The sequence below is a fragment of the Podarcis raffonei genome, chromosome 14, assembly GCF_027172205.1.
Source record: "Podarcis raffonei isolate rPodRaf1 chromosome 14, rPodRaf1.pri, whole genome shotgun sequence".
Taxonomy (NCBI): domain Eukaryota; kingdom Metazoa; phylum Chordata; class Lepidosauria; order Squamata; family Lacertidae; genus Podarcis; species Podarcis raffonei.
The window spans coordinates 196,881-215,391 of record NC_070615.1 but is presented as its reverse complement, the minus strand read 5'-3'; the positions used below and the strand labels follow the sequence as shown (position 1 = coordinate 215,391).

General features: G+C 47.7%; 1 protein-coding gene across 3 annotated transcripts in view; it reads right to left on the bottom strand.

Moving 5' to 3' along the window:
* CSPG4 (chondroitin sulfate proteoglycan 4) overlaps positions 1-18,511 on the bottom strand; it is a 123,638-nt gene that overhangs the window by 4,359 nt on the left and 100,768 nt on the right. For all 3 annotated transcript variants that reach the window (XM_053364476.1, XM_053364474.1, XM_053364475.1), the window contains 4 exons: positions 15,171-15,650; positions 13,142-13,318; positions 611-809; positions 170-304 (listed from right to left, as the gene is read on the bottom strand). In XM_053364476.1, the coding sequence (XP_053220451.1) occupies positions 170-304; positions 611-809; positions 13,142-13,318; positions 15,171-15,650 (991 nt within the window). The remainder of the gene's footprint in view (positions 1-169; positions 305-610; positions 810-13,141; positions 13,319-15,170; positions 15,651-18,511) is intronic.

Sequence of the window (18,511 nt, the reverse complement as noted above, 5' to 3'; positions counted from 1 at the left end):
ACATTAAAATGCTGGTGAATTCTCACAATGACTTTTAAAAAATGCAGTCTGAGGTGGGGAAGTGGAGAGGTGAGCTTAAGTTTAGAAAAAAATGAGAAACTGAGAGAAACACAAATCAACAGATTAGCTCTATCCATGCTCCCATGTAGTTGCCTTGCAGATAACTTACCCGGACACACGATCAGATCTCTCTTGCTCTCCAGAGTGATAACCAGTTTCTTTTTGGCCCTCACAGCAAAGAAGTGCCCGGGAGACATGTTCTCCCCATCAGACAAGTCAAAGGAAAAACCTCCATCCAGGGACCCTGTAGAATGAAGCCCTGGATGTCAGGGTCTGGGAGAAGACATTCCTGCACTTACTTACCTACTTGGTGGTGGAGAGCTGCAGCACATACTTTGCCTTCAGAAAGTCTCAGGTTTAGTCCCTGGCATCACCAGGTAGTGGAGGGGAAGACTCCTCTTTATAGGCCCAGAGAGTAAGTGCTAGTCAGTGTTGATAGTCCTGAGCTAAGATGGACCAACGGTCTGATGAGGTATAAGAGAGCTTCCAATGTCCCCATGCCCCAATTTCCCCATCCACCCAGCTTGCTTTACCTCCTTCTGCTGCATACCTTCATGGATGAACTGAACAAGCTGGCTGTTGATCTGGGCCTGTGTGAACCGTTGGACCGAGGTGGTAGGCGATGGCTTCAACACAACCTTTCCATTGATAGGTGTCCTGATGGAATAAATGACTTCCTCTGGAGGGCTGTCTTCATCTTCACTGCTGAGGTGTTCAGGAGTTATCTCTGCTGTGCCACCCTCTTGCATCTGGCAGGAAGGGTCCAGAAATCAATGGAATGGATTGCCAAAGAGCCATTCTCCTCATTGTTGAGAACCTGTTCCACATTCCACCACCACTAGAGGGGTTGTCATAAGAACATGAGAACCTTCTGGATCAGGCCAAAAGCCCAGCTAGTCCAACATCCTGTTCTCACGGTGGCCAACCAGATGCCTATGGGAAACCTGCAAGTAGGACCCGAGCACAAGAGCTCTCTCCCCACTTGTGGTTTCCAGCAACTGGCATTCACATACAGTGGTACCTCGGGTTAAGTACTTAATTCGTTCTGAAGTCCGTTCTTAACCTGAAACTATTCTTAACCTGAAGCACCACTTTAGCTAATGGGGCCTCCTGCTGCCGTCGCACCGCCACTGCACGATTTCTGTTCTCATCCTGAAGCAAAGTTCTTAACCCGAGGTACTATTTCTGGGTTAGCGGAGTCTGTAACCTGAAACGTCTGTAACCCGAGGTACCACTGTACCCCACAAGTGTCCTGAAAAATGGGAACATCCTGTTTTTCCCCTCAAGAGCATGGTGGCTATTTTGGGTATTGTGATCTCTTGTGATTTTGTGCTGAGATCTCATCCAGCCAAAAATGCTTTTTTTAAAGGCCATGATATTGTGGAGTGTGGGATATGAAACATAAGAGCAGTTAAGTACAACATCACTAGAGTGGACATAAAAGGGGATGTCTGGACCAGCCAGTCGGAACTTCCTGTTTCTCCTGCCTGGGACAGACTTCCTCTGCATGTGACTAGAGGTGGGCGTGACCTCACCTGCCCAGGTAACAAAAAAGCAGGACTGGTCCGCCATCTCTCTCTCTCTCTGACCACATTCATCGAAGAAGCAACATCTGCTTAGCCTAAGATGCTCTCTTGGCTTGCAGCCAAGAGAGGACAAAGGAACTGTCTTCTTACGGGATAGTTTCCAGGTGTATATTACTTTTCTAACTTAAGTCTGCTTTCTGGGATCCAATTGTGAACAGAATGTGTGAGTAAACTCTTTTTTTGCTTTTATAGAAGACTGTGTCGTGTCTATCTTTTTATGAGGGACTAAAGGGGAAATTACCCAAAGGAAAACTTATTATAGGCTTGCTTTAGCGAGCCTAAGCAAACGCATCTGCTGTGCAAGTTTAAAAAGGGGAATGTTACTCTGCTAAATTGTAGAACTTGTTAAAACAAGTTGGAAAGGATATAACCAAACAATATATCCTCTCCTGCATCCCTGAACATTCCCACATGGAGCACTGCAAAACATGCCCTGAGAAAAGTATGTCTGTTAAGCTCTGTGATCTTGTGCGGGTCTCATGACTCGCACGGGAGTATGGACAGGAAGATGCACATCCTGGTTATTAGACGCAGCATGTTGAAGGGAATGCATTCAGAGGCAGAGTAGCCCTTGATAGCCTTGTCCTCCATGAATTTGCTGGCCTATTTAGGCCCATTGACCCATTTGGATTTTCAAGCAAGTGACGTGGAGGGCATCCCCTCTGGTCACTTTTTTCCAGCCTCTGCAAGATCTGCTACCCCAGCTGCCCTGAGATACAGAAAGAGAAAACACACAGATTACTTTTCCAAAAGACTGGGGTAAAACATTGAGTATAATTAATGCCTGGATGACATCCGTGAGTCAGATCCTCCAGGGAAGCCAGGGAACCATTGTCATCCTAAGGGTCTCACTCCCTCACACGAGGGAAGAGCATCCAGCTTCACGGCTTGAGGTGAAACGGAAAGTGCCGCTTTGTGCTCTGTCCCATCTACCGCTGACTTGGGGAAATCAGCTTGCAGAAATCAGGTGAGAATTTGCCCCAAACAGATGCGGTATTTCCCCAAATTGACACTGATGGCAGAGGCAGTGGGGCGGTAGGAGGCAACTGTGGGTGTGCTGCTGGAGGGGACTTCTAATGCCTGAAGCAGTGGTCTCCTCCTACCAAATGTCTGGGCCAGCGGTGGGCAGGGCATGAGGCAAAAGTGAGCAGGCAAAAGATGTAGCACTTGCTTTGTGCATTTGGGTTCATTCTGGCCCCACAAAAGTCAGAGGTTTCAAGGACACATTTCTAGCCAGGAGGGGAGAGGGCTGCTCTTGTGCTGGCAAGCTTACCATGGGGGCATCTGGTGAGAACAGGATGCCAGGCTAGATGGGCCATTGGCCCATAGTGCTTGAAGAGGGAGCACTGAAAAGCCAGCAAGGGAATTGAAGAATCCCAAGGGCTAGGCTGAGAGGCCTGGAAGGCCACATTTGGCCCCAGGCCCGAGGCTCCCCACCTCTACTCTTGGGCTTGCACTGAAGAGGCTTCTAGTCTTGCACTTGGACGTGGGGCTCACAGGGCACTTTGATCCCATTGTGCCTCTCTCTCAACAACAAAGCAGTGTTGCCTAGTGGCTATAGTGTTGGATTTGGACTGAGGAGATCTAGGTTCACAGCCCCGTTCAGCCAGAAAGCTCACTAGGTGATGCTGGGCCATTTTCCATATCTTAGCTCAACCTAACTCACAGGGTTGGTCTGAAGTTAAGCTAGGCAAGTGAGGAATAAGAGCATTGCCTTGGACTCATTAGAGCAAGCATAGACAGTCCTTTCCCTTTCCCCCTGAGAGCCACATGCAATGTGGTTGGGGGCTTCATGGCACTGGGGGTAGTTGGTGGTGGAAGGGACCTGAAGGCCAACAACAGAGTCACACACACATAGTCATTCTCTCTCTCTCTCTCTCTCTCTCTCTCTCTCTCTCTCTCTCTCTCTCTTTCTCTCTCTCTCTCTCTCTCTCTCTCTCTCTCACACACACACACACACACATTTGAACAAAAACACATGTGTGCTAGGCCACCTGTATGGGTTGCATTGCTGAGGGTCAATGCCCGTTGTAGCAATTTTAAAGTGCTGTGCTAGATGCTGCATGATATTTTTAATTATATTTTTATTGATTCTTTTGTTTCTTGTATTTTATTGCATTACAATTTGCATTTCATGCAATTCAAATTTTCATGAAATAAAATGCAACATAAGAAGCAATAAGAATAAAAATGGAGATCCATATGACTGTTCCAGCCAACGTGCCGTGGGCCACCGGAATGAAGTGCCGTGCACAACTGGTGGCCCACAGGCTGCAGTTTGGGATCCACTGCCTTAGCCGAGTAAGAACAAGGATGAAAATGTAATAAAATGTTGCCACTGAGAAAAAAAGAACAAGGAATTCCCACATGTGTCACCCCAAATACATTTCTTTTTCCTGATGTTAAGAAAGAATCTCAGCCACAGAATGAATCTTGAATGGCTACAGGACCTTGAACACATTAAATAATAAAAACAAATAAACCCTGACCCTAAAATGCTCCTGATTAGCATCTGTTAAACAATGAGATCATCTGCTATGAGAACATCAGTTTGGTCTGTCACTTTGGATTTGTTATTTCTTCAAAATACTTCCACCTCCCCGCATGGTTCTGTTTCCACAGCCTCCCCCCACATGACAGGCCCACCTGGGATTCTGCCTTTGTGCCCCCCCCCCCTCGCCCAGAGACACAATCCTGCCCGATCTTTCTGCTGGCCTCAACTGACTTGTCCCACAACACTCAGCCTGTGAGTGCTCTCCGGAGAAAAAGCCTAGGGACTCTTTTTCTTCCAATTGTGGAGACGGTTTTTTATTTTTGGAATCTGCTTGGAGCTGAGCACCCTGGAGAGAGTTTTTCTGTATGAACAAACTCCACTCAGTCCCGCTGTAATGCTTGCTAATGCACAGAACTGTGGCACATCTCTCTCTTGCATTCCTGCAGCCTTTATCCTTTCGCTTGGGGTAGTATCTAAATGTGTGCTGTTGCAGGAATTTATGTATAGGTTGGGGGGGGTCCCCCTCCAGCAGATATCATGCACATGCAGCCCACTACCAAAACTAACACAATCACTTTTGTGACTTTTGTGATTTGTCCCCACAAAACACTTCATCACGGTTTCTTCCTATCTATTCAAAGGGCCTTTGCTGCACGATACCAAATGTAAGAATTCACTGATAAATGTATCTATGTACTGGGATGCGGGTGGTGCTGTGGGTTAAACCACAGAGCCTAGGACTTGCCGATCAGAAGGTCAGTAATTCAAATCCCCACAACGGGGTGAGCTCCTGTTGCTCGGTCCCTGCTCCTGCCAGCCTAGCAGTTCGAAAGCATGTCAAAGTGGTAAATGGGAAGGTAAACGGCGTTTCCGTGCGCTGCTCTGGTTCGCCAGAAGTGGCTTAGTCATGCTGACAACATGACCCGGAAGCTGTACGATGGCTCCCTTGGCCAATAAAGCGGGATGAGTGCCGCAACCCCAGAGTTGGCCATGACTGGACCTAATGGTCAGGGGTCCCTTTACCTTTACCTTTACTGGCTCACTGGAACACCAGAAATTCATATAGACATGTGAGCTCAGCTACTCAGCAGCCCCTCTGACTAAGTGATAATCCCTGGCATCCTGATATCTGAGTGCCAGACAGGTAGCCATTCCAGAAATAACAAACCCAGATGAAGACAAAAGGGTGTGATTAACTTGGCTGCGAAACAGGGAAATGTAAATATCCTTTTTGTTACACTTGATGGGTGTTCGGTGGAGGGCAAGGAGAACCATGGGGCAGGGTCCAAGATACTCAGATTACTGCTACCAGACCTCCCCTTTCATGATGTAACCGTGATGTAGTTTGGGGGGGTGTAACATGGGGATTAAGGATGCGGGTGGCTCTGTGGGTTAAACCACAGAGCCTAGGACTTGCCGATCAGAAGGTCGGCGGTTCGAATCCCCGCGACGGGGTGAACTCCCATTGCTCGGTCCCTGCTCCTGCCAACCTAGCAGTTCGAAAGCACATCAAAGTGCAAGTAGATAGATAGGTACCGCTCCGGCGGGAAGGTAAACGGCGTTTCCGTGTGCAGCAGCTTCTGGTTCGCCAGAAGCGGCTTCGTCATGCTGGCCACATGACCCAGAAGCTGTACGCTGGCTCCCTCAGCCAATAAAGCGAGATGAGCGCCGCAACCCCAGAGTCATCTATGACTGGACCTAATGGTCAGGGGTCCCTTTACCTTTAACATGGGGATTAGCAGCTAATAAAAGTTTAGGGGCTCTTTTGTTTGGGGCTTCCATCTTGTTCTACCTTGTGGCAGGTGGGAGTCCTGTCGCGGCAGTCTTCAATAAAGACCAAGCCTACTGGCTGCCGTTTTGCTCTGGTATTCCTGGCTGGTGTCCTTGTTTTTTGTCCAAGGGAGCCCTCAGATTTCTCCGTTAACAGTGCCAAGTCAATAAGGAGTTTGCTGGAGCTATGATGACTTTTGATACCAACTTATGCATTATTTTAATGTGTGTCCCCCCACTTGTTGTTTAGTCGTTTAGTCGTGTCTGACTCTTCGTGACCCCATGGACCAGAGCACGCCAGGCACTTCTGTCTTCCACTGCCTCCTGCAGTTTAGTCAAACTCATGCTGGTAGCTTCAAGAACACTATCCAACCATCTTGTCCTCTGCCGTCCCCTTCTCCTTGTGCCCTCCATCTTTCCCAACATCAGGGTCTTTTCCAGGGAGTCTTCTCTTCTCATGAGGTGGCCAAAGTATTGGAGCCTCAGCTTCACGATCTGTCCTTCCAGTGAGCACTCAGTTAAGAATGGATAGATTTGATCTTCTTGCAGCCCATGGGACTCTCAAGAGTCTCCTCCAGCACCATAATTCAAAAGCATCAATTCTTCGGCGATCAGCCTTCTTTATGGTCCAGCTCTCACTTCCATACATCACTACTGGGAAAACCATAGCTTTAACTATACAGACCTTTGTTGGCAAGGTGATGTCTCTGCTTTTTAAGATGCTGTCTAGGTTTACCATCGCCTTTCTCCCAAGGAGCAGGCGTCTTTTAATTTTGTGGCTGCTGACACCATCTGCAGTGATCATGGAGCCCAAGAAAGTAAAATCTCTCACTGCCTCCGTTTCTTCCCCTTCCATTTGCCAGGAGGTGATGGGCCCAGTGTCCATGATCTTCGTTTTTTTGATGTTGAGCTTCAGACCATATTTTGCGCTCTCCTCTTTCACCCTCATTAAAAGGTTCTTTAATTCCTCCTCACTTTCTGCCATCAATGTTGTGTCATCTGCATATCTGAGGTTGTTGATATTTCTTCCGGCAATCTTAATTCTGGCTAGGGATTCATCCAGCCCAGCCTTTCGCATGATGAATTCTGCGTATAAGTTAAATAAGCAGGGAGACAATATACAGCCTTGTCGTACTCCTTTCCCAATTTTGAACCAATCAGTTGTTCCAGTTCTAACTGTAGCTTCTTGTCCCACATAGAGATTTCTCAGGAGACAGATGAGGTGATCAGGCACTCCCATTTCTTTAAGAACTTGCCATAGTTTGCTGTGGTCGACACGGTCAAAGGCTTTTGCATAGTCAATGAAGCAGAAGTAGATGTCTTTCTGGAACTCTCTAGCTTTCTCCATAATCCAGCACATGTTTGCAATTTGGTCTCTGGTTCCTCTGCCTCTTTTAAATCCAGCTTGCACTTCTGGGAGTTCTCGGTCCACATAGTGCTTGAGCCTACCTTGTAGAATTTTAAGCATAACCTTGCTAGCGTGTGAAATGAGTGCAATTGTGCGATAGTTGGAGCATTTTTTTGCACTGCCCTTCTTTGGGATTGGGATGTAGACAGATCTTCTCCAAGCCTTTGTCCACTGCTGAGTTTTCTAAACTTGCTGGCATATTGAGTGTAGCACCTTAACAGCATCACCTTTAAAAATTTTAAATAGTTCAGCTGGAATACCATCACTTCCACTGGCCTTGTTATTAGCAGTGCTTTCTAAGGCCCATTTGACTTCACTCTCCAGGATGTCTGGCTCAAGGTCAGCAACCACACTACCTGGGGTGTACGAGACATCCATATCTTTATGGTATAATTCCTCTGTGTATTCTTGCCACTTCTTCTTGATGTCTTCTGCTTTTGTTAGGTCCTTACCACTTTTGTCCTTTATTATGGTAATCTCCGTACAAAATGTTTCTTTCATATCCCCCCCACTAGCTTGAAATAATTCCATGGAATTTTTTGCAACAAATCCTCTATCTTGCCTATTCTTTTTTATATATTTTTAAAAGCCTGTAGTTTCTACCAAGCAGCTAGGAAAGATGTCTCAGACCTTGAATACTGGAAAGACTGCCTCCTTCCCTAGAGACCCTCTTGGGTGAAGAGATTGGCAGCGGGGGCGTTTTGGCAGTTCCTCTGTCCTCAGAGACTTGGGACAGGGCCTTCTTTGAGATGGCCCCTGAGTGGTGGAACTCCCTTCACCACGGAAGTGCACCTGGCCCATTTGGTACACAGCTTCTGGCAATGCTGAAGATGCAGCTCATTCCTTTGCCTTCTGACACTGGTGATTGTTTTAGGACCCCCCCCCTTATTTTATGATTGGAAGTTTCTTTAAACTGTTTTAAATAATAAACTATTTGAATGTTGTCACCTGTCCTGGGTCTTTAGGGTGAAGGGTGGGTAATAAATCAGTGCATTATTCTACATTCCCTCTTGGTCATTTTTCTGAATCACAGGGCAAGAGGTAAAGTTCTTGTCAATGGCCACCCTTACTTATGATTGCCTGAAATTGCTTTGAAATACATCATATGGAGGTTGCTTTATTTACCAGTATTTTATCATATGCAGCTTGTTTTATTTCCTATTAAATCTCTCATCATACCATTAAGCTCTGTTCAATTAAAACAACACACGGGTGATTCGTTTCAGTTACAGACCTGAGTCTCTGGTTAAGCTTGACTCCCCGTTCCACTGGGTTGCTGCTGAGAGAACGTTCCTTCACTGGAGGATTTTAAACCGAGCTTGGATGGCCACCTGCCAGGAATTCTTGAGCTGTGATTCCTGCATTGCAGGGGGTTGGACTAGATGACCCTGGGGACCCCTTCCAACTCCACAGTTCTGTGATATTGGAACCTTGAACCTTGGCTCCAATGAGTGCATTGCTCGTATTTGGCAGGACGTCCACTGACCTTGATCACATCTCCAAATTAACAATCATGAAACCTGGAAAGCAAGTGAATGATGTGTCCATTTGGCTTCCAGGCACTTAACTTCTAGGAGCCATGAAGGAGGACAACAGTTGCACTTCACTCTAAAGCACCCCAAAAGGAAAACATAGGGCACAAAACAAAGAAAGTGATTTAGAACAGGTATCAGTAAGCCAGGGCTGCTCTTGGTCACAAGAGACAGTTAGAACATATTTTTGTGGGTTTGTGGGGCTCCGTCTGGATGATGCCCTGAGCCCTTTCCCTGGAGTCCTGTACCCAGTGAGGGCTAGAATCTCATAGAGGATTCTATGGCTGAACTAATCAGATAAGTTTCTTTGACCTTACATGGCCACTTAAGTGTCCCCCCCAATGCTGGCCCACCCATGAGGCAAGGTGAGGCAGCCGGCTCAGGTAGCAGGATCCACAGAGGCACCATATCCTCTGTAGATCTTTATCCTCCCCTAGTCCTTGATGTAGATCTTCACTTACCCCCTTTTCCTGGGGGAGGGGAGGGGGGCACAATTTTGTGGTTCACCTCAGGTGCCAAAGTGTTTTGTGTAGGCCCTGTCATCAGCATCCTAAAAGAGTGAGCCTGACTGCAAGAGCCCCCTAAGTGAGGGGGCCCTCCAGGCTCATGGGTAGACCTGCTTGCTCTTTGCTGGCTCCAAACCTGAGACTAACGGACAAGCAAGATCTGTTGGAGTGTTGATGCTGTGAGCCCCTCCATCCTATGCTCAGGTTGTATAACCTGCTCTATAAGCTGAGGGAGCCGGCATTTTCCTCAGACAGCTTCTGGGTCATGTGGCCAGCATGACTAAGCCGCTTCTGGTGAACCAGAGCAGTGCACGGAAACGTTTCCCGCCAGAGCAGTACCTATTTATCTACTTGCACTTTGACGTGCTTTCAAACTGCTAGGTGGGCAGGAGCAGGGACCGAGCAACGGGAGCTCACTCCACCACAGGGATTTGAACCGCCGACCTTCTGATCAGCAAGCCCTAGGCTCAGTGGGTTAGACCACAGCACCACCCGCTCAGGTTGTATATGTGTGTATTTAATTCTGTAAATAAAACTGTATCTCCTTGAGACACCCCTCCCCTTCATTTCAAGCAAACTGAAGCTCAAAGATTAGGGCTGTGTGTCTCTCTATACCAGGGATATGTACCCCCCCATAAAAGCCAGGCCTTCCCATTGCAAATTAATAACAACAATAGAATAGGAAATAGCTGGTGGAGGATGGGCTGGCTGAGGAACTGTGCATTTGCTGTTACTGGGAAATTGGAAGGGGGGGTGAGAGACCTCCCTCCCCCCATGAGTTGCGTCTCCACACCATAAGGCACTGGCAGAGGAAGAGGAGTGCGGGGGAACACACCAACCATGGCAACGTGATCACAGTGGGGTGCCATCGCGGCTGCCCCCCCGCCCGCACTGGGCACCATGCCCCAGCAGGCGGTGCATCATGCCCCCAGGACACACACCAGCCCTGCCCCTGCCTGCTCTCCACACACACACCCCGTGCCAGAGCATGAAGCTCTGCCACTGCCATAAGGCAAAGACAAACAGTCTCTGCTGCACAAATTCACCCACATATGGACCACAGAGAGGTATTTCCTTGCCTTTCACCCATCAAACCAAATCCTCTAGTGTCAAGAGAAAATAACAGCAACATCTCTGCAAAGGCATTGAATCTGCAAGGGGAGCTCAGATCAGGAGCCTGCAACTCCCTGCTGAGCCCCAACAAAGGAAAACAGGGAAAATGTCACTACCAAATGTTGCAATTCACTGATAAATGTGTCTATATACTGGCTCAATGGGAAAACTTTATAAATGCATAAGAAATCACTCATTCTATCAATATTCTCAGTTCCAATGGCATTTAGGACCCAGGGAAGTGAGGTATAAGGGGAGGGGTGAGTGGGCCCCAAGAAGTTTCAGACAGATAACCACCTCAATCACAATGCCAGCCTGCCCCATAGTGGGATGAAGCTTGGCCAGGGAACTGTAAATACTTTCCTTTGTACTGTGATGGAATAAGTGTGAAAGACTGTATTTGAGTGACGGGGCATGACTGGATGTCAGGTTCTACCTGAGACCCCATCTTTTCTGTGGCATATCTATGATGTCTTGATGATGCATCCTGAGATGTATTATGGGAAACTTCGGGAAACTTTAAAATATTGATGTAACCATTGTTTGGGGCTTCTGGCTGCTTTGACTTTGTGGTAGTGGGAAATCTTGTTGCAACAATAAAGATAAGGCCTACTGGCTGCTGTTATGCTTCTATCTCCTGGTGAAAGTGTCTTGCCCGACCTGAACCTATGGGAGTCAAGGTTAGGCGATTGTGGGGTGCTCCAAGGACTCCCTGTTACATTACAGACTGGTTATACTTCTCTAGAGTCAAGAACTTTCCACCATCAGTGGAAAAGTCCCCACTGGTACAGGCGCTTTGCTGGATCGTGGTGGTTGCTGTATTACATAAAACTGCACGTGTCTTCACAACCTGCCCTTGCAAGCTGGAAGCCATAGCATGGATGTATGCTGCCATCCTGTGGCAATGTTGCAGTATGGCAAGAGACGGAAAAACAGATGGTGTTTGCGGCATCCAAGGAAAGAATGCAAAAAGGCTGTCTCCTTTCCTGCTTCACCTCCCCACCACCAAGCACCCATCCAATGCCTCACTTGGCGTCAAGGTCTAATGGAAAAACTGCAGCAGCATGCTGCCTGCTTTCTGCAGTCCCACCCTTTCCTCTCCCCTGCCACAGCCAGCAACTAACTTGCTTTAGCAGCTAGATCTCAGAGCTGAGATTCATACGGACACCTGCTTTCAGACTCTATTTTCTCTGCTAATGCTGAAAACAGAGGTCGGATTCTGGTGCCTGGGAGGGTGGGGAACCTGTAGCTCTTCAGGCATTGATTAACTACAACTCCCATCTGTTGAATATCTGCCTGTCCGGTACGTTTCCTCTGCGCAAAACCTCTGCGCAAAGCCTCTGTGGGAAACCTCTTCAGGCAGTAGCAGAGCTGAGCAGCGGTAGGAAAGTCCACACTGTCATCCCTCACCGCTGGCCACACCGGGCAAGCAGCTGAACACAACAACATCTGGAGGGTCTCATGTTTATAATTGCATTGAGATTCCACATTTCCTCCAATGAGTTGAAAGTGGCAACCACAGCTCCCCCCCCCCAATATTAATTTCACAACAACCCTGTGAAGTAGGTAAGGACATTGTTGATTGGCTTCTTGGCCAAGTGGGGGATTTGAACCCTGACTTCCGAGGCTGCAGGCCCACAATCTAACCAATATACCATGCTGGCTCTCACTATAGGGAGTGATCAAAAGCTAACTTGAAAGGCTTAGGGCTGTGGGATAAGGAATGGTCCAATATCTTTTGCTGCTTGTGGTAAAGGACAAGATGGTGTCACCCCTGCCATCCCATATACAGAATCTGACTGGACTGGCAGTTGATGCTGCAATCCTAGTGACTGGATAACATCCTTCAGTTCCCTGGGGGCAGCAGGCTAACGAGAGGGCATAGATTATGCCACATGGCATGCACAGCTCTGTCTTCCAAAGGAATGGTGCTGTGTATATGTCTGTAGGATCAGGTGGAGCACCTGGGGAGGGCACTGTGCCACCGGCAACCACTGTCTGAGGCAGCCCCCTCACCCTGCCTAATGATAGAGCCAGCCCTGTGTGGTTCTACGTTCTCCTTTCCCTGCTTGGCCACTTGAGTTCTGTTCCTGCACTCGACTATTGCAGGCTGATAATGAAGGCCCTGATCATCCTAAGGGCATTTCACACCTGATACTAAAAGCACTTTTGATTTGAAGCTCATTTGCCACATTCATGTCCCCTTACAAATATTGTCAGTGAGACGCAGAGTATGCCAAAGATGTGCCTTTAAAACTGAACTCAGAGTCCAGCACACTCTTAACAGTCTATACCATGGGTAGGCAAACTAAGGCCTGGGGCCAGATCAGACCCAATCACCTTCTCAATCCGGCCCGTGGACGGTCTGGGAATCAGCATGTTTTTACATGAGAGGAATGTGTCCTTTTATTTAAACTGCATCTCTGGGTTATTTGTGGGGCATAGGAATTTGTTCATTTCCCCCCAAAAAATATAGTCTGGTCCCCCACAAGGTCTGAGGGACAGTGGACCAGCTCCCTGCTGAAAAAGTTTGCTGACCCCTGGGCCTCTACAGTTGTATGTTGAAACAGGATTGTCCCTTGGCGCCAACCTGGCTGAGATTTCTGTTCAGCTCCTCACCCCAGCATCCTCAAATGCCCCACCCCCACCCCTTGCTTTGGTTGACAAGGTACCTGCAGTCCCATGTTGACCATCAGCACCGGTGCCTCGTCATTGCTTGGGAGAATGTCAATGTAGACTGTCCTGGGTTGGCTCTCTTGGTTGTGCTTGGAGATGTTGGCGACCACTGTGAATCTGTCAACCAACGACTCACTGCCATCATGCATGTATTGAACAAGCTGATGCTCCACCTGAATGCAAAGAGGACACAGACATTTGTCTGCAACAGGTCCCAAGTTCTATTCCCAGTATCATAGAATCAAAGAATTGTAAAGTTGCATGGTACCCCAAGGGTCACCTAGTGCAACCTCCTGCAATGCAGGAATTGCAGCTGAAGAATCCCTGAGGGATGGCCATCTGACCTGTGTTTAAGACCCCACTGCTTTCTGAGAGGGGCCCTTTTGCTATCAAAGAGCTCTTACAGACAGAAAGTTCTTCCTGGTGTTTAGTTGGAATCTCTAGTCTTGTAACTTGAAGCCATTGGTTTGGGTGTCTCCAGGGCAGACTGGAAAAGACCTTTGGCTGAAATCCTGGAGAGCCATGGCTGGTTAGTGTGGGCCAGGGGAGGACAGAAGAGCCACAGCTCAGTGGCAGAGGACCTGCTTGGAATGCAGAAGGTCTGAGGCAGGGCTTCCCTTTTGCCACTCTTTTTCTAGGAACACATCCATGCTTAAAAACTCAGTGTCCAAGCTTTTTGTTTTCCTAATCCCCAGAGCTCTAGACTTCAGGAGGAATAGAGGGACAGGGATTTTTTATACCTCATTAACTAACAATAGCAAAAACTAAAAAGCATTCCTCCCTACGTTAGGTCACTAAAAGTTATGGGGGGAAACCAGGAGTGGCTATTTGCTTGAAGGGATTGTGAATTCAGTTTTGGTACTGATCAAAATTCCTGAGCTTTTCAGAGACAGCCTATTCTCTAATTCTTAGCCTAGGTCCATGCTTCTGAGCCACTATTTTCTACCATGCTCTGGCTTGTGGATTGCAGGTTTCTTGTGCTTAGGGGACCCCCACCCCACTTTCAAAGTCCTAGTCAGGCAGCTAAGCCAGGAGGTTTATGGAGTCTACCCCATAAGTCTGGAGGGTTTTTGTTTGGCTTGCTGAGCTACAAGTTGTGCAGGCTTGGATTAGATGGAAGGATTTATGGAGCAGAAGGTGAGGACACCATACAAAACAAAACCCCTTCCTCACTTTCCAGACTGTGTTTTGGAGCTAGAACTTGAGAAAGAGAGCACCAGTCAATAATGTGCCTCCCCCCCCCCGCAAGATTAGGGGAAAGGCTGGAGCTCAGTGTTAAGCACATGTGTTATATGCAGAAGGTCCCAGTTTCAATCCTTGGCATCTCCAGGTAGGGCCCTCTGCCTGTAACCCTGAAGAGCAGCTGCCAGTCAGTGTAGACAATACTACACTGGATCAATAGCTTGGCTCAGGCCCCATTTGCACTATACATTCAAAGCACCACAATGCCACTTCAAACAGCCATGGCTCCCCTCACAGAATCCTGGGAACTGTAACTTGTTAAGCGTGATGAGAGTTGTTGGGAGAGTACTATTCACCTCAGAGAGCTACAATTCCCAGAGTTCCCTGGGAGGAAGAGGGACTGATAGTTAAGCCACTCTAGGAATTGTAGCACTGGAAGGTGGACAGGAGCCTCCTAACAATTCTCATTGCCCTTCACAAGCTACAGCTCTCAGGGCTCTTTGGGGAAGCCATGGCTGTTTAAAGTGGTAAAATACAGCTTTAAATATCTAGTGCAGATGGGATTGCAGCACAAGCAGCTTTCTATGTTCCTAGAGCTGGCACAATGCAGTGTTTATGCCTGCAATCCTATCCACAGCTTCCTGGCAGTCAGCCCTACAGAACGCAAATGGATTTACTTTTGAGCAGAAATGTAGATGCTTGCCCTGTAAAAAACTATGCATTTCTATGGAATATATGTAGCATTGGGGCTTTCTTCTGAGTAAATCTGAAGCATCGCACCCATGCATTGCCAGAAACACCAACAGGACTTCAGGTTAATGGTAGATGTTGCTGCCTTCTTACCTCAGACCAAGAAAATGCACTTAGGCTGCCCTCTTCGGGTCTCTCCACCTTCTGGAAAATGCCATGTTCTGGCGGGTCAACGATGACAAACTCCACCTTAAGAGTCGTGAAGTAAGTGCTGGGGATATTCAGGATGTCCACGGAGAGCACCTGGGAGCTCCCTTCAGTCACTGTCATGTTGTACACCTCCAGTGGGAAAGAAATAGGAACGATCTCCAGGTCCACCACAACCCCTGCCAGGGCATCCACCCCGTTGGCTGTGATGTCAACGGTGAACTGGTCACCCTGTATCTCAGGGCTGGAATGGAGGTAGAGAACTTTGCCTTCATTGATGTCCTCCTGGGTGAAGGTCTGAATGGGATCCAAGCTGGGAGGCTCATCCGAGGTGAGGCCATGAGATAAGGCCACCAGGAATCCTGAAAGTGGGGAGATGGTGACAGTGTAGATGATCTCCTGGGGAGGGATCTCTTCATGTTCAACCTGTAAGATGGATGACGGTGGAAAGAAAATGTGGTCAACATTCCTCCCAATCAGGAATGCGAATACCAAACCATCACTTGTGGTCCAGTTGCTGTAGTTGACTGATGCATCCTATAGGATGGGGGTCACCAATCTTTTGGGGCTCATGGGCCCATTTGCAAACTGGATAAACTATCATGGGCACCATGCTCAACCCTCCCACGTAATTAGGGTTATAATAAGTCTTTACACCTCCCCTATCCAAGCTTAATGGGGGTGATTGGGGGCTCTTTTTAGCATCTTAAGCTTGTGTAATGGAAGTTGTGTTATGATTTTAAGTAGAGAGCCAATGTGGTACAGTAATTAGAGTGTTGGACCAAGACCTGGGAGACCAGGATTCAAATTTCCACTTGGCCACGGAACTCACTGAGTGACTTTAAGGCCAGTCTGCATCTCTTAGCCTAAAGTACCTCTCAGGGTTGTTGTGGAGATTGAAGAGGAGGGAGAGAACCATGTATGCCACATCAAGCTCCTTGGAGAAAAAGGTGAATAAAATAAAAAGGAGTAAGTTGTATTAAGCTTTTACCTGTGGTTTTGTTTAAACACCACAGTATTTGATTGATGGCTTGTTTTATTGATTGTCCTGCAAACTGCCTTTTGACCACCAATGGTGAAAAGTGGTCTGTTAGGGCTGGAAATAAATAGAGTACATAGGATGACTGCCTATTTTTTAAATATAATTTAAAAAGGACAACATAATTAATCTGCAGAATAAATATACACCTCCTGCTTTGCAACTCCTAGAACAGCCCTCACAGTCTCCCAAACTCAAGGACAGAGAACTAGGAACAGCATAGGTAAAGGTAAAGGACCCCTGACAGTTAAGTCCAGTTGCGAATGACTCTGGGCTCATCTCGCTTTACTGGCTGAGGGAGCCGGTGTTTGTCCACAGACAGTTTTTCTGGGTCATGTGGCCAGCATGACTAAGCCGATTCTGGTGAAACCAGAGCAGCGCACAGAAACACCATTTACTTTCCCACCAGAGCAGTACCTATTTATCTACTTGCACTTTGATGTACTTTCAAACTGCTAAGTTGGCAGGAGCTGGGACCGAACAACGGGAGCTCACCCCGTCGCGGGGATTTGAACCACTGACCTTCTGAGCTTGCAGGGCAGCAGCTGAAGAAGGAGCAAAAAGGGTTTTCTTGTGTGTGTGTTTCTTGTGGCTGATTAGTTGCTCTCCCTGTGCAAAGGTCAGAGGGGGCAGGGTTTCTGTTGAGGTAGGTGATTAGCTGTGGGAGGAGCTTATCAGAGCTTGCAGGGCAGCAGCTGAAGAAGGAGCAAAAAGGGTTTTCTTGTGTGTGTGTTTCTTGTGGCTGATTAGCTGCAGTTTGATCCATCTTTTAGATTTAGGGGAGCTAGTCTCAAACGTTTGTTGGGGGAGACCTAGGGTTTTTTTTGGGGGGGAGTTATTTGTCCTGTCTTTACGCTTTTTATGATGGAGGACCGCTGTAGTCACCACCAACGACACGTTCTCAAGATGGAGGGTGAGGGAACAGCCGCAGTCGCCTGCGGTTCCTGCACAATGTTTGCCATCTTGCCAAAGGTTGCAGGCAGCTTTACCTGCAGCAATTGCATGTTGATTGCCCTCTTAGAAGACAAAGTCCAGCAACTGGAGGAACGTGTAGCTATGCTCCAAAGAATTAGAGAGCTGGAGCTCTTCTTGGAAGCAACAGAGCACACCGTCTCCACCAAGGAGGAGACAGGGGACTCCCCTGAGAAGGCAGCTAGTTCACCAACACAGGAGCCAGATATATGGAGAAACGTGACTCAAAGAAGTAGGAGGCCCAGGGTTTGCTCTGATCTTCCCAATACCAGGGAAGATTCTGGAGCAGATCATTAAGCAAACAGTCTGTGAGCACCTAGAAAGGAATGCTGTGATCACCAATAGTCAGCATGGATTTCTGAAAAATAAGTCATGCCAGACTAACATGATCTCGTTTTTTGACAGAATTACAAGCCTGGTAGATGAAGGGAACGCAGTGGATGTAGCCTACCTTGATTTCAGCAAGGCATTTGACAAGGTGCCCCATGATATTCTTGTAAAGAAGCTGGTAAAATGCGGTCTTGACTATGCTACCACTCAGTGGATTTGTAACTGGCTGACTGACCGAACCCAAGGGTGCTCATCAATGGTTCCTCTTCATCCTGGAGAAGAGTGACTAGTGGGGTGCCACAGGGTTCTGTCTTGGGCCCGATCTTATTCAACATCTTTATCAACGACTTGGATGATGGACTCAAGGGCATCCTGATCAAATTTACAGATGACACCAAACTGGGAGGGGTGGCTAACACCCCAGAGGACAGGATCACACTTCAAAATGACCTTGACAGATTAGAGAACTGGGCCAAAACAAACAAGATGAATTTTAACAGGGAGAAATGTAAAGTATTGCACTTGGGCAAAAAAAATGAGAGGCACAAATACAAGATGGGTGACACCTGGCTTGAGAGCAGTACATGTGAAAAGGATCTAGGAGTCTTGGTTGACCACGACCATGGTTGACCACGACAAACTTGACATGAGCCAACAGTGTGACGCGGCAGCTAAAAAAGCCAATGCAATTCTGGGCTGCATCAATAGGAGTATAGCATCTAGATCAAGGGAAGTAATAGTGCCACTGTATTCTGCTCTGGTCAGACCTCACCTGGAGTACTGTGTCCAGTTCTGGGCACCACAGTTCAAGAAGGACACTGACAAACTGGAACGTGTCCAGAGGAGGGCAACCAAAATGGTCAAAGGCCTGGAAACGATGCCTTATGAGGAACGGCTAAGGGAGCTGGGCATGTTTAGCCTGGAGAAGAGGAGGTTAAGGGGTGAT